Raw genomic sequence first — 25,487 nt, 5'->3', positions numbered from 1 at the left:
GCTCATTTTGGCCTTAAGGTTTTTTCCTCCTCGCCTACAAAAAATCATAACTCTTATATTTTCATCCACAGACTTGTATGAGGGCTTGTTTGTTGCGCGACCAGTTATCCTTTCTAATGACATCACTCATTTCACCATAAAATGTATGGCACAACCAAAAAAAATCCTATTTGTGTGGGAAAATTAAAAAGAAAACGGCAAATTTTGGAAGGTTTCATTTTCACGGCGAACAATTTACGGTAAAAATGACATGTTTTCTTTATTCTGTGGGTCAATACGATTAAAATGATACCCATGATTACATACTTTTCTATTACTGTTGCGCTTAAAAAAATTGCAAACTTTTTAACCAAATTAGTACATTTAATATCCTTCTATTTTGAAGACCTTTAACTTTTTAATTTTTCCGTATAAGCGGCAGTATGGGAGGCATATTTTGCACCATGATCTGTACTTTTTATTGATAGAATATTTGCATATATAAAACTTTTAAAGGGGTTATCCAGGAAATAACATATATATATATATATATATATATACTGGCTCCAAAAAGTTAAACAGATTTGTAAATTATTTCTATTGAAAAATCTTAATCCTTTGAGTACATATGAGCTGCTGAAGTTGAGTTGTTCTTTTCTGATGACACCTGTCTCGGGAACTGTCCAGAGTAGAAGCAAATCCCCATAGCAAGCCTCTTCTACTCTGTGCAGTTCCCGAGACAAGCAGAGATGTCAGCGGAGAACACTCTTGCAAGACAGAAAAGAACAACTCAACTTCAGCAGCTGATAATTATTGGAAGGATTAAGATTTTTTAATAGAAGTAATTTACAAATCTTAGTAAGCTAAAAAGGTGCGTCCCGGGGTCCGGTTCATGGGGTGCTGGATCTTAGAATCGGCACAGGTGTATGTCGCTCGGAGGCAACACCGGAAGAAGCACGCACTCACGGGCAAAACTGCCGCCGTTGCCTCCGAGCGCCATACACCTGTGCCGATGCTGAGATCCAGCACCCCAGGACATACCTTCCTCTGTTGATCGGTGAGTGCACGTACATGCTCTTAAGCTTACTACTTGTTGATAATTCATACATTTGTATGTGCACCCCGCAGGAGGTATTGAATTGGGTTTCCGAGACTACACTGCAGACCGTAATTCAGGTGAAGCTGCTTTTTGTGTGCTCTCCCCTATTCGGTCTCACTACTAATTAATTTACACATCTGTTTAACTTTCTGGAGCCAGTTGATATAAAACATTTTTTTTTTCCTGGAATACCCCTTTAATAAATTTTTTATATATTTTTTTAAAATAAAATGTTATAAAAAAAAGCATCAATTTAGGACTTTTCTTTTTTTAACATTAATGCCGTTCACTGTACGGTATCATTAACATTATATTTTAATAGTTCGGATATTTACACATGCGGTGATACCAAATATGTTTATTAATTAATTTATTTATTTTCTTACACTTTTTGGGGGTGAAATGGGGGAAAATGGGGCAATTTAAATTTTTATTGGGGGAGGGGATTTTTCAATTTTTTTTTTACTTTTTACACTTTAATAGTCCCTATAGGGAACTATTTATAGCAATCGTTCGATTGCTAATACTGTTCAGTGCAATTCATAGGACATAGCACTGATCAGTATTATCGGTCATCTTCTGCTCTAGTCTGTTCGATCTCAGACCAGAGCAGAAGACCCATGGAAGGCAGCAGAGGCAGGTGAGGGGACCTCCATCTGCCGTTCTTGATAATCAGATCGCCGCGGCAGTGCTGCAGGCAATCTGCTCATCCATTTTAGTGACCGCAGCGCTGCAGATGCCGTGACCTGTATTGATCACGGCATCTGAGGGGTTAATGGCAGACATCCGCGCAATCGCGGATGTTGGCCATTACCGGCAGGTCCCTGGCTGATATCAGCAGCCAGGACCTGCCGCGCATGACCCGAGCATGCGCGCGGTTATTTATAGGATGTAAATGTATTTCCTGGTGCATTAAGCACCACCTCACCAGGATGTACATTTAGGTCCTGTGTCATTAAGTGGTTAAAGGCTGCTTTCAAAAGTTTTTTGCAGCTTTTTTGGGGATTTTTTACAATCTTGTTTTATACATGCATTTGCATTTTCTTCTGATGTATTTCATTCCCTATATAGAAACCTATGGAAGATGCAGGAAATTACCCTACCTTAAACATTATGGGGGGAATATATAATTCCCTGCACCAGCGCAGATTGACACATTTGTGAAAAATGTTTGCTCAGTTTTGCACAGAGGAGTTTGGCCAACATTTTTGCACAAGAAGGGGGCTTGTGCACATCAATTTGTGCAATTTTGCAACACTGTAGGGGAGATTTTCAAAACCTAGCTATGCCTCACTTAGACCAGGCAGTCTTAGATCCTGACAGATGTTAACACCATTTCTCTATAGTATCTTACACTGTCTACTCTCAGGCTATGTTCATGCTTATAAAAAAGCGGAGACTAGGAGTAGGAAGGACCTCTTGAGAGCTAAGAGCACCTCTGTGACAGGCAATGAGGGGGTGACAATCAGAGAGTTGTATTTGCTTTCAGGAACAGCCCTTTGAATTCTACGATAACCAGCCCCTTTCCAAAAGGAAATATAAAATGTGGATCCTGCGCTCAGTGCAGTATGAACATTAATTCTAGAATATGTGTATTGGGAGTACACACTATTACAACAAAGGAATTAATAACCATGTTTGTGGTCTGCTTTATACTTTGTCCTTGTGGCAATTTTTATATTGGGAAAACTGAGAGGCAATTGCGGATTGGAATCTTGATTGATTGATTTCTAATCACATGCCAAAAATGTATGAATTCCTATGAAATTGTCCTTAGTGTGTAAGTCTGAAGAATGGGAATCAGAATGTGAGCCCCATTTGGTAGTCGGTCTGTGAATGGTGACAATCTCTGTACAATAATGCGGACTATCATAGTGCTATGTAATTTAGGCCCCATTCACATCTCATGTCACCAGTATAGAGGAAAAACAGTATACTGAAACATAATGTCGTGTTTCTTTGGCAGGCCCATTGGCTGCACTGTGGTAAATTTAGTCTACTTGTGACTCCTTGTGGGACTCAATCACATTGTCTAGCATTCCTTATATTATGCACTATTACATTTGTAGGGGACCTCAACAGAATGCTGGTGCTGATTTTACCAGCTTTAGACATTTTATCCCCTATCCTGCAGCTGGGGACCCCCGCAATCTCTCCTGCAGCTCCCACATTGTGTGCCGAGCTGCGTCTCCAGGCAAGGAAACCGGAAGTTTTTGGGACTGGAGACATATTGCCACGCCGCCCTTGTTACGTCACGTCATGCCCCCTCCCTTCATGTCTATGGGAGGGGGTGTAACATAATGCAGGTGCTGCAGGGAGATCGTGGGGGGTTCCAGCGGCGGACCCCCCACGATCAGACATCTTATCCCCTATGCTTTGGATAGGGGATAAAATGTCTAAAGCTGGAATACCCCTTTAAATGTCAATGCTGATATGATGTGCTAAGAACACACACACACATATATATATATATATATATATATATATATATATAGTACTCTTTCATTCTAACATTAAGACTTTTATTTGTTCAAATATACGGTTGGAAAAAAAATACAACATCAGTTTCTGAAATGTTCAGGGATGGCACTTTATTTGAGCTAATGGAGACGTTTTAATCCAAAGTGCTCATCCCTTTTTACGGGATCTCATTTTGAAAAAGTAAATAGAGCAATGTAAATGAAGACAGGTTACACTGCAAATATATTAAACGTCCTAGTCTTCAAGTCTACAACCAGAATCACTGCTCATATCATAATTAGAATTGATCTTTACTAGATTTATGCTATGCACTGAATTCCACATACCTCATTTTATTGCTCTTTTCTAGCTTGTTCCCGGGTAGTTTATTACACTATTAGAAAAAAAATATATATCCCCCCCCCCCAACCCCCTCTCATTCGCCAAATGTTCAAGAGGTTTTTGGGCTCAATAACGTGGCATAATTTTTGTATTATAATTATTTTTTTTTTTTAAGAAACTAAAAGTATCATGAAAGCTTTAATTGCATTGTAAATGTATATTAGAGTCTAATGGGTTATCTGTGAGTCAACCAGAGAGAGTCGCACCCTAGTCACCAGTGATGAATGAGGTTGTCTTCTGTTGGACCTTTGGGACCCATTAGCCTAGTCCAGTGGAGGATATCCTGGTATACCAGTGGGCTGGACTTTCCATGCTTGCGGAGGGTCCTTGGTTCTATTGATTCTTAGGACAATATGAGACTAACATTTATGTACATCAAGCATACAATAGACAGCTATGGACACTCACAAGGGCTGGATTAAAGTTAATATATGATGAGACATAGCATATAAATGAAGATATAAACTAATTGGCTCTAAGAATCACTACTAAACAACCCCATTTAGTTTGGGATGCTAAAACGTTCCTTTCTGAACAGTCTGCTGGGCTTAGTAACATGAGGGAAACTAGGTTTATCTCTCGACTGGCAGCAAGATACATCACCGAAGGTCATTCAAATTCTGATATTGTTTCCTACAGGAATGTGTGGGCCCATAGGGAGAATATCTAGTTCTACTGTACTCTTCAACCATAAACTGTTTACCTTTAAATATGTGAACAAACTAAAGTTCTTGCAAACACAAAGACAAGGACAAATTCTACAGACACTTGTTTCATCTGTGTACATTAGGTAGATTTATACTTTCAACAAACTTATGCAATATTGGCTATGTTAAGCCTTAGGGGCAATAGCTTAAAAACAAACAGGCAGACTTGGGTGAGCACACTGTATAACACATATCTTGCCTTTGGCAAATCAAGCCTTTACAATCTATTGAGACTGCAGATGCAATCTAAATAAGAAAAAGATTTTCTGCTTCACAATAGAGCATTGCATTAAAGTGATAAATAATGATATCACTGGCACAGAAAGATGTTAACAAAACAGTTTTATCGAAAATTTGGAAGAGACAAATGCATGTTGTTCCTGTGCCCAGCTTTATTGGCTATCTGTGTTCTCCAGTCACACACTGCAGGAGATATGTAGCTGTCCAACAGTGAATGAGATGAGATGTAGCTATAAAATTAATTAACAATATGCACCGCCACATTGTGTCCTTCTCATTGCACATTCAATCCAATCATGATTCTATGCAAGAAACACAATAACCCCATTAAATATAGACATTCTTCAAAAATAAAAATAAAAAAAAATAAATAGTCTGCTCGGAAAGTTTTCTATTTTACCTTTTGTTCTAGTTCCTTCTTATAAGTTTTTTCAGATTCCAGTCTTTCTTCAAACTGAGCAAGCCTTTTCCGCAAGAAGTTGATTTCAGTTTGGGCACAGTCAAATCGTACTTGCCAATCATCGGCTCCTAAACAGAGCAATACTTCTGAATAAAACGTGGTTTTCTCTTAAAAGTCTTTCACATTCAAGAATGTAACTAGGATCAGAGATGGCATTATAGTGTACATAGCGTTATAGTGTACAGTGATCCCCAAACTGAGGGTCCTGTTCCAATTTTTGTTTTGCCCATTCTGCAGCCCCTGAAACTACGGATACTGGAAGCCTGTGCTAGCATTTCTCCTGCGGTGCTATCAGTGTGTGAAGAGTGGGAGAAGAGTGCATTGACAATCCAACACAATGGGCAGCACATTGAAAACATTTTATAAGTGGTCAGAAACTTGTAAATACCGTATTTATCGGCGTATAACACGCACTTTTTAGGCAAAAATTTTTAGCCTAAAGTCTATGTGCGTGTTATACGCCGATACACCCCCAGGAAAGGCAGGGGGAGAGAGGCCGTCGCTGCCCGCTTCTCTCCCCCTGCCTTTCCTGGGGTCTAGAGCCCTGCTGCCGGCCCTTCTCTACCCCTGGCTATCGGCGCCGCTGCCCGTTCTGTCCCCCTGACTATCGGTGCCGGCGCCCCATTGCCGGCGCCAATAGCCAGGGGGAGAGAAGCGGCGCCGACAGCCAGGGGGAGAGAAGGGGCAGCGGCACCCATTGCCGATGCCGCTGCCCCGTTACCTCCCCCCATCCCCGGTGGCATAATTACCTGTTGCCGGGGTCGGGTCCGCGCTGCTGCAGGCCTCCGGCGTGCGTCCCCGGCGTCGTTGCTATGCGCTGCAAGGCGTCAGTGCGTGCATAGCAACGACGCAGGGGACGCACGCCGGAGGAAAAAGGTAATTATGCCACCGGGGATGGGGGGAGGCAATGGGGCAGCGGCACTGGGCGCTGCCCCTTCTCTCCCCCTGGCTGTCGGCGCCGCTTCTCTCCCCCTGGCTATCGGCGCCGGCAATGGGCGCCGCCACCGATAGTCAGGGGGACAGAACGGGCAGCTGCGCCGATAGCCAGGGGGAGAGAAGGGCCGGCAGCAGGGCTCTAGACCCCAGGAAAGGCAGGGGGAGAGAAGCAGGCAATGACGGCCTCTCTCCCGCTGCCTTTACTGGGGGTGTATCGGGGTATACACGTGCACACACGCACCCTCATTTTACCATGGATATTTGGGTAAAAAACTTTTTTTACCCAAATATCCTTGGTAAAATGAGGGTGCGTGTTATAGACCGGTGCGTGGTATACCCCGATAAATACGGTAACTCATGAAAGAATAAAGTTACGTTAAAACGAAGCACATCATTGTTTTTCTTGTGAAATTCCCAATACGTTTCACATGACCCTCTTCCTATTGAAAAAACAAAAGTTGGATTCAAAATGGCCACCATGGTCACCACCCATCTTGAAAAGTTTCCCCCCTCACATATACTAATGTAAGGAAGTTAATATCACCAACCATTCCCATTTTATTAAGGTGTATCCATATAAATGGCCCACCCTGTATATTGAGAGGCAATGCACATGCTTAGCTACCACTCAAAGGTAGCTAAGCACTGTTCTATATTAAGTTTTATAACAAGCAAATATAGCATTAGTGCTGTCTCCTTATTAAGGTAAAGAGATTCCCATTCTTGTAATTGGTTGGGGTCCCAGTGAACAGAACCCCAATGATAAGTTTTAATCATAGGATAATCTCTTTAAATACAATGGAGATTCTGTATTGCTATTTTTTTACTTAAGAATTAGACATTTTGTTGAGGGCATAACCTACATTCTACTAAACTACTATTCTACTGATATATTCTACTTATGAAAGTCAATAAAATATCAATTAATCTGGGCTTTTCTCGTTTACTCCTTTCTTTCACAAATGTATCCCTAAGAAACTGCGTATCTAATCTCATGCCCAGTCCGGTCTGCTGTTCTGCACAATCCAGTAATTTGGTGTATAATAATCAGCATACATATCTGATATGCACAGCTCAGAAAGACAACGCTTACAATCATTTCTCCAAGAAGTAGAAATCAAACTTTACCATTGACTGAACTTTTCTTTCCACTTAATCATGTAAAAGACGAATGTGTTCACTGAACTCCTCACTACACATGTTTATCTACTAACAGGTTGCTGGATTACAGAGTAGCGGAGAATAATAATGTTTGCTCCTTACCTCCTCCCAGACTACTTGTCCCAAGATCCCGAAGTTGGATTTGCTGATTAGCTTCATCTAGCTGCTTTGATACAGACTCCAGACTCTTCTGCATTTGCTCATACTTTACCTTAATATGAAGGAAGGGGTTGTTAACTCCTTATTTCCATTACGTTTACAATTTAGAACATACTATTTACCTGTATACCACCTACTTCTGAGCAGAACATAGGCGCTGGCTTGCTCTTACGTCCTAGCGATGTGAGAGTGAATGCTTTTGTCTATTCATAAGAGGGGCAGGCAAAGCAGGGAATATTTAAAGGAAAACTGTCACATATTTTCTCCCGCACTATTCACCGGTGTTAGTGGATAGTGCGGGAGACGCTGATTAAAACGAGCCCTACCTTGGTCTGATCCGCGCTGCCGTTCGCCCGCACTTGTAGTTTTAATCTCTGTGTATATCCAGCTGCAAATGGCAAAGGCGGGGCTTCTGCGGGCTAACTGACACTGACGTCAGCGCCGCTCATGAATATTCATCCTTCCTGTTCTCCCTCTCTTCGCCGCTCCTAACCAGAGGATGAATATTCATGAGCGGCGCTGACGTCAGTGTCAGTTAGCCCGCAGAAGCACCGCCTTTGCCATTTGCAGCTGGATATACACAGAGATTAAAACTACAAGTGCGGGCGAACGGCGGCGTGGATCAGACCATGGTAGGGCTCGTTTTAATCAGCGTCTCTCCCGCACTATCCACTAATACCGGTGGATAGTGCGGGAGAAAATATGTGACAGTTTTCCTTTAAGGGGTACTCTGGTGGAAAACTGATGCCAGAAAGTTAAACAAATTAGCAAATTACTTCTATTTAAACATCTTAATCCTCTCAGTACTTATTAGCACCTGTATGCTACCGAGGAAATTCTATTCTTTTTGTAGTTCTTTTTTGTCTTGTCCACAGTGCTCTCTGCTGACACCTCTGTCCGTGTCAGGAACTGTCCAGAGCAGCATAGGTTTGCAATGGGGATATTCTCCTGCTCTTGACAGTTCCTGAAACAGGCATCAGTAGAGAGCACTGTGGACAAGACAAAAAAATAAATTCAAAAAGAAAAGAATTTCCTCTGTAGCATACAGCTGCTAAGTAGTACTGGAAGGGTAAAGATTTTTAATGGAAGTAATTTACAAATCTGTTTAACTTTCTGGCACCAGTTGATATAAAAAAAGAATGTTTTCCACTGGAGTAACCCTTTAAGGAGGCAAGGGAGCGCGACTGGCTCCCCACCTCCAATGCACAAAACTGCACTATAGAACAAATTCTAATATATGGATGAATACAATTTATCTGTCATATGCAGAATACAAGGTTAAAATATAAGAAACAACTTATTAACCTGCCCAATAAAGAACTTGAGTTAAAACCTATAGACATTGGTCCTTCAAATTCCAGAATACATTTAAAATAAAATGCCTGGCAAATTCTCACAACAAATAAAATGGATCTACTATGGTCATCAAACATTGTCCACCAGAATTGCTGCATTTTGTAAATCCGCATTCCAAAAAACAGAGAAGAAAACAATGAAAAAGTCATATGTATTCCAAAATTATATTAATAAAACCTTGAAGTTTTCACATAAAAAACAAGGCCTAATATAGTGCCATCAGGTGAAAAATGAAAAATGTATACGTGTTGTATTGTGGCAACACTATTATTGTTACATTTCATTTTTTTTAATGTTTCAGTTGTGCAAAAGGAGTAACATGTTTAAAAAAAAAAAAAAATCTACCTAAATCTTGTATTGCTTTAAAGGGTACCTCTCATCAAAAAAACTTTTAATATATTATAGATTAATGTATGCAGAATAACTTTACAATTGCATGTTATTAAAAAATATGCTTCTTTCTATTTAATTTTCCACTTTGAAGAAATGACCACTAGGGGTCTCCCTACCAGTCCTGGCAGCAAGCATTTCAGACTCATGCTGGAGTCCTAAACACTACGAGCTGCCAGTCTGCTTTGTTCACAAAGGAGAACACTCAGAGCTGCCAGCCTGCTTTGTTCACAGCCTGTTTGGCTGGGAACAAAGCAGGCTGGCAGCTCTGAGTGTTTAGGACTCCAGCATGAGTCAGAAATGCTTGCTGACAGGACTGATCGGGAAAAATACAATAGAAAGAAGCATATTTTTCATTATCATGCTATTGGAAAGTTATTCAACATTCATTAATCTAAAATATATCAAAAGTTTATTTGATGAGAGGTACCCTTTAAATGTACTAGCCCACAGAAAAAAAAGCTATAATGTCATTCTTACCACACAGTGAAAGGAGTAAATTTAAAAACACAAATATCAAAATCACATTTTCCCCATGTTCCAAAAAATTCCAAAAATATAACCAATTAGATAAGATTATTTACCCCAAAATGATGGCATTAAAAAGTAAAACCCACAAAAAACAAGCGCTAATATGGCTATGTCGAGGGAAAAATTAAAAGTTAAGTTTTGTAGAAGGCAAAATGAAAAAAGGAAAAAAAAATAGCTTGGGCATTAAAGGGGTACTCCGGCGGAAAACATTTTTTTTTCCAAATGAATTGGTGACAGAAAGTTAAACAGATTTGTAAATTACTTCTATTAAAAAATCTTAACCCTTCCAGTACTTACTGTATCAGCTGCTGTATGCTCCAGAGGAAGTTGTATAGTTCTTTTCTATCTGACCACAGTGCTCTCTGCTGACACCTCAGGATCTGTCAATAACTGTCCAGAGCAGGATAGGTTTTCTATGGGGATTTGCTCCTACTCTGGACAGTTCCTGACACAGGCAGAGGTGTCAGCAGAGAGCACTGTGGTCAGACTGAAAAGAACAACTCAACTTCCTCTGAAGCATACAGCAGCTCATAAGTACTGGTAGGGTTAAGATTTTTTAATAGAAGTAATTTACAAATCTGTTTACATTTCTGGAGCCAGTTTGATATAAAAAAAAAAAATATATATATATATATATATATATATATATATATATATATATATTTGCCACTGGAGTACCCCTTTAAGGTCCAAAATGCATGCTCAGGGAAGGGGTTAAAGTATATTTTTATCTCTGTTCACTGTGTACATACTAATGAATGCCCAGAAGAAATGAATAATGTGACGGCACTCACTGGCAGATTAATTAAATAGCTGTGTTTAATGTGGTATACATAGCCTCATGCAGCATTACAGAAGACAGGCTGTTTTGGGCGGCTGTCATCTGAAGTTCTGCTTGAGGCTAGGTGTACCACAAGAAATGCCACTATTTGATTCATCGGCAGTCACATTATTTATCTCTTCTGGACATTCATTCCTTTGTGACTTATTCCATTCTCATACTTGTAATGGAGCACAACAAAAGAGAAAGAAGTGGATTGTATGAGCCAGCACATGGGCTGTATTGAGAGCTGCCGATTGGAGTAAAAACTGTGTACGTGATAATAATCTCATGCTCATCTTTCCCTTTATTACATATATATATATTTATTTATTTACATTACACAACTTACCTGCATCTCCTTAATTTCCCGGGTTACCCTTAGCCTCTCTGATCTCTCTCCTTCTAAAACTTGACAAGCGACTTCACCTTTGAATCGTTCATCAGACAGCTCAGTCATTAAGTCAGTGATCTGTAACATACACATTTTTCCCATAGACTTAGTAAAATAGTTCAAAATTCAATGTTTTAGAATACTTATCATATTGAAAGAAATGCCCATTATCAGTATAATGTACAGATGCTGCTGCAAAGGTAAGTCTAAACATATCTTAAAAATAGTGGTGCTTTATTTAGGCCTTTTTGCAGTTTCCATGCTGACCAGTGAGTCTCATAATACGCTACTACACAGCCTGTTCTGTTGAGATTCCCTTTCAGTGATCTCCTCAATGGCAACTGTATTAAAAAAAACTGGCTTTAATACTGACAATAGGTGATGGAGTAGCCCCTCCCCCTTGTCATTCCCGTTCCCCCTTGCACGTCATGTAGCATGCCCACAACATTCTTCCATAGAAAACAATAAGAATTGCATAAACGTATTTTCCTTTCCATCCACATTCAGCATCATAAAAAGTAAGGAAAGTCCCTGCTCTGTTAGGTGGAAGGACAGGTGGAATTGTAAAGAGCCGAAGCTGCCCCCATCGTGTTTCTTTTGTCCTACCAATGGTAGGACAGGGTTATGTACTATGTTATCTAATCTTTATTACCGTAGTTTTTTCATTGCAAGCTCTTGGAATAGAGAAATGTTTTTTCCACTTTCAGCAAAAGTGGCTATTGGAACAATATTTTTTGTGGGATACATATATACGTCTTAGAGTGAAGTCTTTCTGTTTTCTTAGTGTTGTTCTATTTGAGACTCTGCATTCAGTCTCTCAGGTGACATGTATACCTTTGGGCAGCGAGTCTCTCAGCTTGACGTTCATGCCATCTTCAGCGCATTGTGCTCCTTGGTGGGATCTGCTTTTATGCTCTTCACTCCACTACCATGTTTTTTGTTTTTCTTATTCCCAGTGTTTCTCTCTTTGGGTGTGGCTCTTGGTATTATCTACAACACCTATGTATTGTATTATGCCTGTCTATTGCTGCCCTATTGCTAGCACTCTTGTTCTCCTTCTACTGACCAGTATGCATTCTCAGTGCCATTGGTTTTAAATCGCAACTATCATGAGGTTTGGGGCATATAATCTAACCACAGTGTGTATGGTGTGTAAAATATGTCTCCAGTCTTACTGTTATGCCTCTTACTACGGCTTTTATTAGCTCAAAAATCACTTTTATATGCAGCCACTGACAGTTGGATAGGCGTGGCCAGGGGTTCGCTATGCATGCAGGTCCCAGCGCATGCGCCCCTTATCTTTCATATGTAAGCGCCAACCGACATTTCTTTACAAAGTGAGCCCTCTGTCTGATACCTTTGTGCGCCCGGGCAATACTGGAGGCAGAGTGAGCGCTCTCTGCCTCTAGGGAATGCAGAAGCGCCCAGGAGAAGAACAGGCACCGTCAGTGCGCACAGAGGCGTCAGACAGTTGAAGTGAGCGCTTGCGCACTGTAAAGAAATGTTGGTCAGCACTTACATTTGAAAGATAAGGGGCGCATGCACTGGGACCTGTGTGTGAATCACACATCGGTCCCAGTGCTGAAGTACAGGGGATGGTGTAGACGGGGCATAGCGAACCCCTGGCCATGCCTATCAGACTGTCAGTTGCTGCATATAAAAGTGTTTTTTGAGCTAATAAAATCCATAATAAGAGGGATAAAAGTAAGGCTGGAGACATATTTTACACACCATACACACTGTGGTTAGGTTATATGCCCCAACCCTCATGACAGTCGCGCTTTAAGTCTGTCATATAGTATATATGTCCAGAGCAGGAGAGGTTTGCTATGGGGATTGGCTCATACAGTCGGTGCGGGGGGGCGGGGCATTATTGGATTATTGGCAAGGTAATTGCCGATAACGTCCAAAATCGTGAATATCGGACAAACCGATAATCGGTCGATCCCTACTGGAAGGGTTAAGATTTTTAAATAGAAGTAGTTTACAAATCTGTTAAACTTTTTAGCACCAGTTGATTTGAAAACATTTGTTTTCTACCGAAGTACCCCTTTAAGGGTTGCTAGAGTACTTCGATTTGTGATTCACTTGGGATTAGTATGACCCCCTTTATATTATAAAGATCATCTCATTCATGCTTACCTGCCTATGATAAAGATATATTTCTGTCCCCTTTCTCTTTTATCCTCCTCTTATCTTCCTTGCACCCCTTCTCCTGTCCTTCTACCCCTTTTCCCTTTATTTTGCAATGTTTATAGGGCACCCTCATTGTCGGCCAGCTGACAGTTGTTCATCTATGTTCATAGGCCTCCTATCCTTGTGCCTTTTTTTGCTGCACTACCCGTTGTACCTTATCATGCCCTGTATTTTCTCCTTTTTTTTTTGCTGTACTGTTTGTTTGTTACATTTAATAAACTTCTACTTTGGAAAAAAAAAACATCTGACTCTTGAACCCTAAATTGGAATTCATTCCCTTGGGCCATTTTCACCAGATAATTAGTAAAATAAAATCTATAATTTTGTTTTGGCTGTTGGGGAACTCCAAGCCTTTGGTTCCAAGAGTTTCTCCCTTACTTTAGACACAAAGGATGAGATTTATCAAAACCTGTGCAAAAGGAAAAGTTGCCCAAAGCAACCAATCAGATTGCTTCTTTCATTTTGCATTTTGTTAAAAATGAAAGAAGTGAGCTGATTGGTTGTTTTGGGCAACTGGACAACTTTTCCTCTGGAAAGGTTTTGATAAATCTCCCCCAAAGTACCTTCCGTGTACAACATCACCCAGTTGTGTCTTCCTATGCTTCAGTACACTCCTTCATGGAGTTTTTTGGATTTGGCATGCTTTTTTTGTGCAGATATTTCAAGGACATTTTTTTCAAGCAAGCATGATCGACATCTCTTTTCTATGTCTGAGCCCAATAAGGGAAATAAAGCCTCTATAGCTAGGTGGATCAATTAATCTTTAGCTAATGCATACTTTGCTTTTAGTCAGTTTTTATCTAATAGTTGTCCCTCCCTAACATTTTCCCCACATTTTCTGATGCAAAATGCGGAAACTTTGTTTCTCTTAGTCCATTCAGAAGCACAAGGCTCCCTCCCTTATTCTTTATTTAGTTAGGTAGTACTTGCTTATAGCACAATGGGAGTGGAGCTTGGTGCTCTTTATATAGGCTCAAACTTCATCCATTAAAATTACACCTGTCCAATCAGCTCGCACAATTCTTTTTTTTAAATTGCTGATGAAAAATATAAGCGAAAAGTGGATTTTGTAGATAAAAAAATGTAAATGTTTTGAAACATCTGGAGGTCTGCAGGTTGAAGACCACTGCGGCCTTCGTCATCATCCAGACCCCCCCCCCCCCCTTTAAGTTTTCTTCTCACCTCCCCTCGGTGGGAAGGAAGGGTGAGCTGGTCCAGGCCAGCTATGCTGCAGGGACTGTCCGGTGGGGAGGGTTAGTTGTTCCGGGCTGTCCATTTTCACCGGGGGGGGCCCTCTTCTCCGCTCTGGGCAAGCCCCGGACAACAGACGTACCTGCGCATGAACGTCCCTGTGCGTCGTCGTCAAGGCAACGTCACTAGTCCGGGCCAGCCCGGAGCAGAGAAGAGGGCCTCCCAGTGAAGATGGACAGCCCGGAACGACTAACCCTCCCCACCGGACGGTCACTGCAGCGTAGATGGCCCGTAGAAAACTTAAAGGGGGGTCTGGATGATGACGAAGGCCGCAGTGGTCTTAAACCTGCGGACCTCTAGATGTTTCAAAACTACAACTCCCAGCATGCTGGAAGTTGTAGTTTTTAAACATCTGGAGGTCCACAGGTTGAAGACCACTGATGAAAGGATTGACAGGCGGTGATGATGAAGGGGGGGGGAATGATGACAGGGGTCTGGATGATGGCGGGGGGATGATGACAGGGTGATGATGATGGGGGTCTCGATGATGACAGGGGGATGATGACAGGGTGATGTTGACGGGGGAGAAAATGACAGGGTGACGATGACGGGGGTGTTAATGACAGGGGTCTGGATGATGACAGGGGGGATGATGTATTTCCCATCCTAGGCTTATAGTCGAGTCAATAACTTTTCCCGGGTTTTTGGGGGTGAAATTAGGGCCTGGGCTTATATTCGCGTCGGCTTATACTCAAGTATATACGGTATTTAAAAAGTTTCAAAACAATCTCAAATGAGAAAAAAAAGCTCATTTGAGATTTGAGACCCTGGTGCAGTAAAAGGATCATCATTTTGTCAATGTGGAAATTAATGGCATGGTGATGTATGTTGTGACAGATTTCTCCTAGGAGGCAAATGCAGTCATAAATCTATCACAACATAAATTAATAAACATCCTAGCTTTAACTCAAACATTAAGGTCACATCTGAGATATATATGAGCCATAGTATGACTCCTTTGAGCATATGAGAACTAGATAACAGTTGACTGATCTGATGAATTCAATGTACCCACACTTTACATGCTGCATAAATCACTGGACATATTCAATGTAATTTGGTCATAGGAATGAAGGGATAGTGCCGGAAAGGTGCCATGATATACACCCGAATAGCATAGCTCATCAATTGAAAACCAACAGACAAGCTTGCCAATAGATCATTTAGTCTGTTTTTTCATACATTCTTGAGAAACCAATATGAATGTCATGTTGGTTTTAAAGAGAACCTGTCAGGTATGCGGAGCCTCACATACTGGCACCAGATCTGACAGATGAGAACAATAATGTTCCCACATGGTTCTCTTCCACCATGAATAGTGTTCTCCATGACTGGTATCCTGTCATGGAGTAGTGGACACAGTCCACACTTCCAGTCAAGCTTGCTTCTTCCCAGATTAACTTAATTGAATTTAGGTAGAAGCCCTGCACTTGGGCTGTCAATCAAGCCTGAATGGGTGTGGCAGCATAAGTGCTGTTGTTTCTCCTCCCACAAATGAAGAGAAGACAAACAAGAAAGTGGAAGCAATTTTTCATGCTGGCAGGAATTAAATGACTGTTGTTTATTAACCATACTCAATACGTTTCTGGGCTGTATCAGCCCTTTCATCAGGTGTCAATGTCTGATGAAAGGGCTGATATAGTCCAAAAAGGCGGTGTGTTTGTTTAAAAAACAACATTCGGTTAAATCTCCCTCTCTGCATATTTAAATGCTGACAGAGCTAAAGAAGCTTATACTCCCTTGCTTGTCTTCTCTTTGTTTGGTATGGGAAGGTACATCAGCCATTTGGTCCTAATCCTGGTTTGATGAGCTGTTTGAGTGTCGTGCCTCTATTTGCACAATTTATAGAGATAAGTGTAATACACACCCACTGTATATGCAAGAAAAATAGTCTAAATAGATATTTGAATACTATTTCATGTTTTCATGGCTTTCCATTTTGATATGAGACCCCAAGGACCGCAGAGGTTCTCTATATGTGCCCAGGTAGCTTACTGAATTCTGTACATTATACAGTATGTAATTGTACACACACATACAGTATACCTTTAGTCTACCATTTAAATAGACCAATAACAGCCCACAAGCATGAAAATAATGTCACATATTGTGCGAATGGTGCCCTATACGTTGCATAATGCATTGAGTGGTATAGTTCCATAAACTACATGTACAGCACTGGTTGAAGCGAAAGATCTATACCTTCATGTCAAATAACACAGAGTATTACATTTTGTCTTTCCTGCACTAACCTTACATTATGAAAGTAACAGAAAAAGAGCCCCAACATTGTATCTCACTTCAAATTGCTTATAAAAGGCCCCTTGTAGGTAAACCAGCTTAACGGAACAGCATATAGATTGTAAGCATCAAATAGCCACTTGATAGCACTAAACTATATGTCTATTAAACCACCAGGTGTCCTGTGAAAGCCCCAAATATAAGCAGATTATTTCACGATCCCACATCAGAAGACTTTCTTCTATATACGTCTCCAGTGCAAGAAACAATTTAGGGACACTTTGCGAGATCCAGCAGCTCTTACGATATTGAGCGCAGCCTGGTGTGCCTGTTACCAGGCTCAATCACAGTATAGGGAAATGTTCGGCTTGCAATAACATTCTAAATGGTAGTTGGCACCGTCTTTGTTTATTACATAAAAGACTGTTTAACAATTCCTCCATTAATAACCTAATTATGTTGCAATGTCCCAGGGCTTGCAAAAATTATCATAGCTTCTTAGAGCTGAAAACAAAGTCTGTCTCTAATGGACAGTGGGGATTTGTGCGAATGGGAAAAAACACAGTCCTTTAGTTAAATGTGGTAATTATTAATCCCTTCCTGACACCTAAGAATACCGGCGCTGCAAATTATGCAAATGTTATTAAGAGTAAACTGGAAAATGATTTTGTAAAGTGCTAGTTAAATGTGGCACAACTCACCACGCAAGTAATGTGCCCGGTAATTTATATTTACTTCCTCTGACTGAGTCTTATGCACATTAAATATACAGTATTACATCCCCCAATTCAAGGTTAATCTACATGGGCTGTTTAGAATTGACATGTTTTGAAGTGCTACAAACTATGGTTTATAATGCAGTCATGCAGCATCGGCATATGCCCGGGGGTGTTTTACTTTTGGGGGAGTTTGACTGTCAACAATAATTAATATGAAATATTATGCATGCAGGATTGAGTATGCATGTCTTATGATATTATCGGAAATGTTTGTCATTTCTTTGATCTGCCGGAATTAAAGCAGTTGTCTCATCACAACTTCTAACCATTCACTCTATTAGGGCTTGTCAACATCATACAAGACAAGTCCCCTAGCAAAGAGTCTGTCTCTGACAAAATTGTCATTGGCATTTTAATGGCTGGCATGTAATACTACAGTACATTAAATAATATATGGTTAACCCAACTAAACTGATCACTGGGAGTTTATAAAGCTAGGTCCACTGCTGTCAGATGATCCCCAAGCTGGGATTACTTTTCATTTAAGGTGCAGGTTTAAATGCTGATAATTGTTGTTTATTTGTAGTATTGTTTTTATGGAGGCCCTTAGTTCCAGGGTGGTGTATATATAATACGGGGTTAAAATACACCTAACCCAAACGCAAGCAGTACAATGGACCTGAAACAGTAAATGACAGACTGATATAGAGGAAGAGAGGGCCCTGTCCACAAACGTTTACAATCTACAAGCTGTTTCATGCGGTAAGCCCAGGTGCTGTGCATGCTGGTCACAGCTACAATTGCTCTGGTGTTACATGTAAGAGGGCCATGAGCTGCTATTTTATCTTGTCTTTAAATGTAACAAATGCCACCACCTTTTGGAAATTCCTAGGAATGATTAAAGGGGTTATCCACCATAAGAGGATTTTAGTACATACCTGCTAGACAGTAATGGACATGCTTAGGAAGGATCTGTGCTTGTTTTGGGGCTAAATGGCTATGTTGTGAGATTACCATAACACTGTGGCTATCTTTTTGTTAACTGGGTATTTCCTGTTAGAGTTTGTTCTTTCAAACTACAAATACCATAGTTCCTTGTTTGTAGGTGTGAGGTCACTTTTCTTCCTCCCATACAGCAGCCACCCCACCCAATGAAACACAAATGAGCTGCATTCCATTCAATAGACCAGTGTTTTCTAACCAGGGTGCCTACAGCTGTTGCAAAAATACAATTATTTCCAGAATGATGTCTCTCCCACCCAGGGTTCCAGGGTTAATCCTGGAATAACCCTTTAAAGATTACTAAAATTAATCATAAAAAAAATTAAACTGATGATATAAACGTACTCATAATATTTATAATTATAGGATATTTCCACTTAGAATGTATACTGGATGAAATACAATTAAAAGGGTACTCCAGTTATGTAAAACGTATTCCTCTTCCCCAGGATATGTGATAAGTGTCTAATTGCAGGGGGTCTGACTGCTGAGATCCCTTGTGATCTCCAGAATGGGGCCCATCTCTTACTTCAGAGTGATCCAGCCCCCACCTTCCAAGACGAACTGATCTCGGGAGTGACAGCCCACTTCGTGGATAGGTAATAAGTTTTACATAACCGAACAACCCCTTTAAGGCTTGCAGAAAACATGTGTATGCTGCATAAACAACCTCACTCAGATATATGCAACAAAAACATTAGCTTTCTTAGGAGGACTAGGGGGGCTAGGGGGGCAAGGTTTGGAAGGGCAAGTTTAAAAACAAAAAACAAAAACATGCTTACCACTTTGGTTACTTCCACCCAAGGCTGTTCCCATACAAGTGTATGTGATCGCTAAGGGCCAATAATTGGCTGCAGGCTACAATATACAGTGATGCCATCACGGCACTACCTCCAAAGCAGCAGCGACACTGGAGAGGAGTGACAAGATGGGTGAGTATAGGTTTTTTTATTTACTATTTACATGCCTGCCCCTGGCAATATTATTTGTAAAGACCAGAAAATCCCTTGAAGATAAAGATGTTGTTTGGTATCCAATGGTTATATCCATGAAAAGAGAGTGAGCTGTCAATAACATTCAATAACATACAGTGCAATACACATAAAATAAATTAGAATGAATTCTAAAATGCCATGTACAAATCATAGAATAATCTGACTGAAGTTTTGGCACCAATATGCCTCTATATCCCAGTAAAAAAAGAAAAGAAGCACTAAAATGCTTAAAATTTACAGCTAACTGTTAAAAACATAGCTGGTAAGAAGTCAATGTTTTAAGACAAAACACTTATGCTAACAAGGTATTTAAGAAACATTAGGACTGACATTTTATACTCTTTGGAAAGGCGTTAGTAGCTTTTCTTACACGCTGGGGAAAAGACATTTTTTTTATTCACATCTTTGAACTGAAGCTCTGCATGTCTATGAAGGAATACATTATCATGAAATTAGATCTTTGCCCCATTCCCCTCGTTCTAAAGGCTGATCGTCCTCCTTTTTATTTATGTTTCATCCATATACCCTGCCTTGTATTCTCCACAAATGGCTTTAACCTGATGGGGCTCAATGTAAAGTCTTTTTATATGTAGGAAGTATGTATAGCCTATGAAAAGCTATACAGCGTATACATGCAGATGTAGTAGCACTGAGTTTGTTACTACAACCATACTTAGTTTGTTATTTGAAATTTACTAGATGATATGGGTTTTTCTACAGCTGGTAAAAAAAAAATACAGTATTTTAACGGAAATCTTTGAAAATACACAGCGAAACCTCTCCACCATCTTTTTTGAAAAGACCAATTCTTGTCCAGAGCAGATTTCCTGTGACCAATTTTCACATTCACCATATGTTATGCACACTGACCATCTTCTTTGGGTCAAAACACTTAAAATGATACCCATGTTTACAAGCTTTTCTATTATTGTACTGCCCCGACATACGATTATTTCAACATACGATGGCCTCTCAGAGGCCATCGCATGTTGAAGGCAGCATCAACATATGATGCTTTTGTATGTTGGGGCCATCGGATAAGTGGCTATCTGGCAGCGCTGACTGCTTTAGCTGCCACCGGATAGCCGTTTACGGTGCCCCGTGAGCTCCGGTTATGGTCACTCACCTGTCCCCGGCGCTCCGGACCATTCTCTTCAGGATCCCCTGCATGGGCGTCGCTCTCCTTCGTCGTCATCACATTGCTGCGCACACTGTCCCGTCATCCAATAGGAGCGGCGTGTGCAGCGAAGTGATGACGGCAATGAAGAGCGACGATCCCAGGCAGCAGAGACGGTCCGGAGCGGCGGGGACACCCCGGGGACGCGGCAACAGAGATGGAGGGCGACATACAGGGCAGCGGTGACGGTCCGGAGTGGCGGGGACAGGTGAGTATAACTTTCTATACTTTTCATTGCACGAATCCCTCAACATACGATGGTTTCAACTAACGATAGTTCATTTGGAATGAATTACCTTCGTATGTTGAGGGACCACTGTATGTTTAAAATTGCACTATTCTGATCCCTATAAACATAGAAACATAGGGGGAGATTTATCAAAACCTGTGCAAAGGAAAAGTTGCCCAGTTGCCCATAGCAACCAATCAGCTTGCTTCTTTCATTTTGCAGAGGCCTTGTTGAAAATGAAAGAAGCAAGCTGATTGGTTGCTATGGGCAACTGGGCAACTTTTCCTCTGGACGGGTTTTGATAAATCTCCCCCTATGATAGTGCTCATTTTAGGTTGCAACCTTTAGTTTTCTTAGTACCGCTTTTATATAAATATCACTTTTTTTTGTTGAGGGGATGTGATATCGCTTTTTTAGGGGATATTATATCACTTTTTTTTTTACATTAATGTAAGCTTTTTTTAAAAACTTTTTTTGTTACATTTTCATTGTGGGGGGCTTATTCACATTTAAAAATTTTTTTTTTTTAATTTATTACAAAATGTTTCACTCCCCATGAATAGGGACTATTTATAACAATCTTCTGCTTGCTATTACTGTTCAGTGCTTTGCATAAGAAATATATACCACATGAGAAACACAGATAAAAAGAAAAGGAAAAAATGTTTGTTAATCTGAGGAAGGAGAGTATTGTCTCCAAAAACTCGTTCATGTTCGACAAATACATTTCATGTTTCTTATTTTATTTTGTTCATATTGTCGGGTCCCTGCATCTTTTGTGCAATCTTGAGATGCCATTCTTTCCTTACTTTTTATCTAGATAAAAAGAAGACAAGGACATTATGTCCTTACTGTATTATTTTTCAGAAGCAGACATTCATTTTCATTCAACTTAAAAAAATATTGTTTTCTGTGGAAAGGGAATCATGGTAAAACCCTTTAGGATGTTTTCATGCGTAGTATCCTGCACATATTTGATGCGCATGATTTGAAGCTGCGGATTTGATGTTGTGTTTAGTCAGTTGGTTTAAATTGAAATCTGCAGCTTTAAATCCTGTGCATTAAATATTCACATACATATATGTTGTTACGCTATGCGCTCCGGCCTCACACGCTAGCCGTGAGCGCATGGTCCCCTTAGCTTCTGCTGCCGACGGGGCTGGGACTCGCATTGCGGGACGCGCCCGTATGTGAGCCCCAGCCCGCCACTCTCCGGGTGTTTCCCCTGCCTCTCTGCTCCGGGACATGTGTCCCCGTCCCTTAGGGCGTGCGCGTGCTGGAGCTTTAAGATTTAAAGGGCCATTATACTGTGCCGCCTGCCCTGACCTACAGCTATCCTGACTATGAGTTGTCTCATCCCTTCTGTGCTTCGCATCTCCTCAGCCGCCTGTGGTCAAGCCGTGTCGGGGTAGCGACCTGGGTGTCGCCTGCAGCTGCAAGCCCATCCTGCTTTGCGGCGGGCTCTGGTGAAGACCACCAGCACCCTAGCTCCCTGGCACGGTCCGAGTCATCTGCCACACAGGTCCAGCGGATCCACATACACCGGAGTTCCTGCCATCAGAAACGTGAGTTTACGTATGTGTGAATAGATTCTTAGTGGTAAGACAGTGCCAATCAAATGGGTGCCAAAATACCAACTACTTAAAGTGTTTTCTCTGGTGGAAATCTCTTTATTTCAACTGGTGCCAGAAAGTTAAACAGATTTGTAAATTTCTTCTATTAAAAAATCTCAACCCTTCCAGTACTTCTCAGCTGCTGTATGCTCCGCATGAAGTTCTTTTCTCTTTGCATTTCTTTTCTGTCTGACCACAATGCTCTCTGCTGACACCTGTGTCCATGTCAGGAACTGTCCAGAACAGTAGAGGTTTGCTATGGGGATTTGTTCCTGCTCTGGACAGTTCCTGACATGTACAGAGGTGTCAGCAGAGAGCACTGTGGTCAGACAGAAAGGAAATTCAAAAAGAAAAGAACTTTCTCTATAGTATACAGTAGCTGATAAGTACTGGAAGGATTAAAAATTTTTAATTGAAGTCATTTACAAATCTGTATAACTTTCTGGCACCAGTTGATTTAAAATAAATAGCTTTCCACCGGAGTACCCCTTTATCCATAGATAACTGTTAAAAACGCTTATTTTCAGACAATCAACTGTTGCTGCAGTTAAAAAGGACACATACAGCAATTTATGGTATCATAATTCTTCCTACTATATTAGTATTTCCCAACCAGGTTGCCTCCAGCTGTTTCAAAACTACAACTCCCAGCATGCCCGGACAGCCAAAGGCTGGGAGTAGAAAGTTTTGCAACAGCTGGAGGCACGCTGGTTGAAAAACATACTATACACTGGACCTTTGCCATATATTGCTGCACATAGCAGTGACATTTTAAAACCTAATATTTTTTTATTGTTTTCTAATATAGATATACAGTTTATTATGGGTTAAAAGCATCAACAACAAAACTAAACGCATACCATGTACCTGTAGTTCTGTATTTGTGTGCAGAACAGGAAGTGTAGAGTAAAATGAAGGAAATCCTTTTTTTTTTTTAAGATCCGTTTAGAAGATACGATTTGCTAGCGAAGTTTCGGTTTAATAAAAACAGAATTGCACCAAGCATAGTACAGTATTTCAATTCAGTTTTGATCGCTAACAAAAACAACCGCAACAGCCAGCCTGGGAATTGCTCAGGGATAAAAAGACATGCAAAGCAATTTTGCTGCAGTGTCACAATTCACATAATACGCATCACCATAAACAAGTGATCAGCAATGTTATTAAAGGCAATATATAAACATGTGTCGTAAAAGGGCCTATTTCACTGGCAATCCCCAGGAGTAAAAGAGAGCAGAAATGTTCTGTATGAACACAAATGTAAAATGTTCTCTTAGGGAATGTTCACACCTAGAGTATACACTGTAGATGTCACTTATGGAAATCTGCAGGTAACATCCACAGCATGTAAACAGTTTTTATGTTCACTTTGTTCTTGTTCCAGTCACTGGACACCACATAAAAAACCACAATGCAATCCTCAGCATCAATCCACAGCATTAGATGCAGATTTTATGCGGCGACACTTGCGGATTACATGCAGATTTTCAGTGTGTAATCCACAGCATATATGCTTTGTGTAAACATGCCTTCATACTGCATTTCTGTGCATTTAAAGGGGTAATCAGGGGAAATAAAACTTAAAACTAAGTTATTGATGGGGGTCCGACTTCTGCAATCTCCTGTATGGGGGCTATTCACCCATCTTCAGCGTACTCTGGTCCCCACCCGCAGAGACAAGCCTCGGTTAAAGCCTGCTTAGCAAGTCAGGAAGGCTGTCACTGAAGCCGATCCCCAGGGGGGAAGCCGGAGTGTGCCATGATCGGGTGAGTAGCCAACCCCAGCGGATGGCATATCAATTTGCTAAAATGTACTTTCCTTACCTTGCAACAATGATCATCAGCTATACTAATATTAACTATTAAATGGGTACTCCCCTGGGAAAACATTATTATTTTTTTTTTAATCAACTGGTACCAGAAAGTTAAACAGATTTGTAAATTACTTCTATTTAAAAATGTTAACCCTTCCAGTACTTATCATCTACTGTATGCTCCACAGTAAGTTGTTTTCTTTTTGAATTTCCTTTCTGTCTGACCACAGTGTTCTCTGCTGACACCTCTGTCCATTAAAAAAACTGACCACAGCAGGATAGGTTTGCTATGGGGAATTTTTTCCTACTGTGGATAGTTCCTAAAATGGACAGAGGTGTCAGCAGAGAGCCCTGTAGTCAGCCAGAAAGGAAATTCAAACAGTTAAGTACTTCCTCTGGAACATACAGCAGCTGATAAGTGCTGGAAGGGTTAAGATTTTTAAATAGAAGTAATTTACATATATGCACTCAACAACTCTTCTTTGTAGCGCTTTAATTATTCATCTCTAAACAATACAGAGACGAATAATTAAAGCACTGCAAAGAAGAGTTGGTGAGAGCAGCTTCATTTCTTCTCTTTCATGAACACAGTTTTCTGTGAACTTTGTGCGGCATTGCACCATCACCTAGTGCAAACACAGCACACACACTAGTGTCCAATTTGTTAACAGGTTCTAAAAACAGGAGAGAAGGCGCTCCATAGGGTAATACCACCGGAGATGGGGGGAGGGGAGAGTAAAAGCTAATTTTAAACTGCTCACCCTGGGTGGTTGTGTAGCCTCATACACAACAATGGAATTGCTAGGATACAATGGTCCGTCTGCAGCCCTCCTGGTGTGGATTCCACAACGTATAGGTACAAGAAAAGGCTTCAGTATAGGGTGCAGGAGTACATAGGCACTGAACGGACCCAGGACATAGCAGGTAAGAAGGTAAAATCCAATTTATTTGATGCAACGCGTTTCCCTGCACAAGTGCAGATTCATCAGGCAGGTAGTACATTTTTCGATAACAATGACACCTTATCTTTATTCTGTAGGTCCATACAATTAAAATTATACCCTACTTATATTTGGTTTGATTTTGTCGGACTTCTGGAAAAAATCATAACTACATGCAGGAAAATTAATATGTTTAAAATTGTCATTTCTGACCCC

At 40.8% G+C, this 25,487-nt stretch overlaps 1 protein-coding gene across 1 annotated transcript in view; it reads right to left on the bottom strand.

Moving 5' to 3' along the window:
- The window catches only part of MYO18B (myosin XVIIIB), a 602,318-nt gene that overhangs the window by 290,041 nt on the left and 286,790 nt on the right, over window positions 1-25,487 (bottom strand). Inside the window, exons 27-30 of the mRNA XM_056518071.1 lie at window positions 22,321-22,455; window positions 11,053-11,172; window positions 7,547-7,655; window positions 5,288-5,415 (exon numbers count right to left, since the gene is read on the bottom strand). Of these exons, the coding sequence (XP_056374046.1) occupies window positions 5,288-5,415; window positions 7,547-7,655; window positions 11,053-11,172; window positions 22,321-22,455 (492 nt within the window). The remainder of the gene's footprint in view (window positions 1-5,287; window positions 5,416-7,546; window positions 7,656-11,052; window positions 11,173-22,320; window positions 22,456-25,487) is intronic.

Source organism: Hyla sarda, chromosome 1, assembly GCF_029499605.1.
Source record: "Hyla sarda isolate aHylSar1 chromosome 1, aHylSar1.hap1, whole genome shotgun sequence".
NCBI classification, from domain to species: Eukaryota; Metazoa; Chordata; class Amphibia; order Anura; family Hylidae; genus Hyla; species Hyla sarda.
This window is presented reverse-complemented; position numbering and strand designations above follow the sequence as displayed.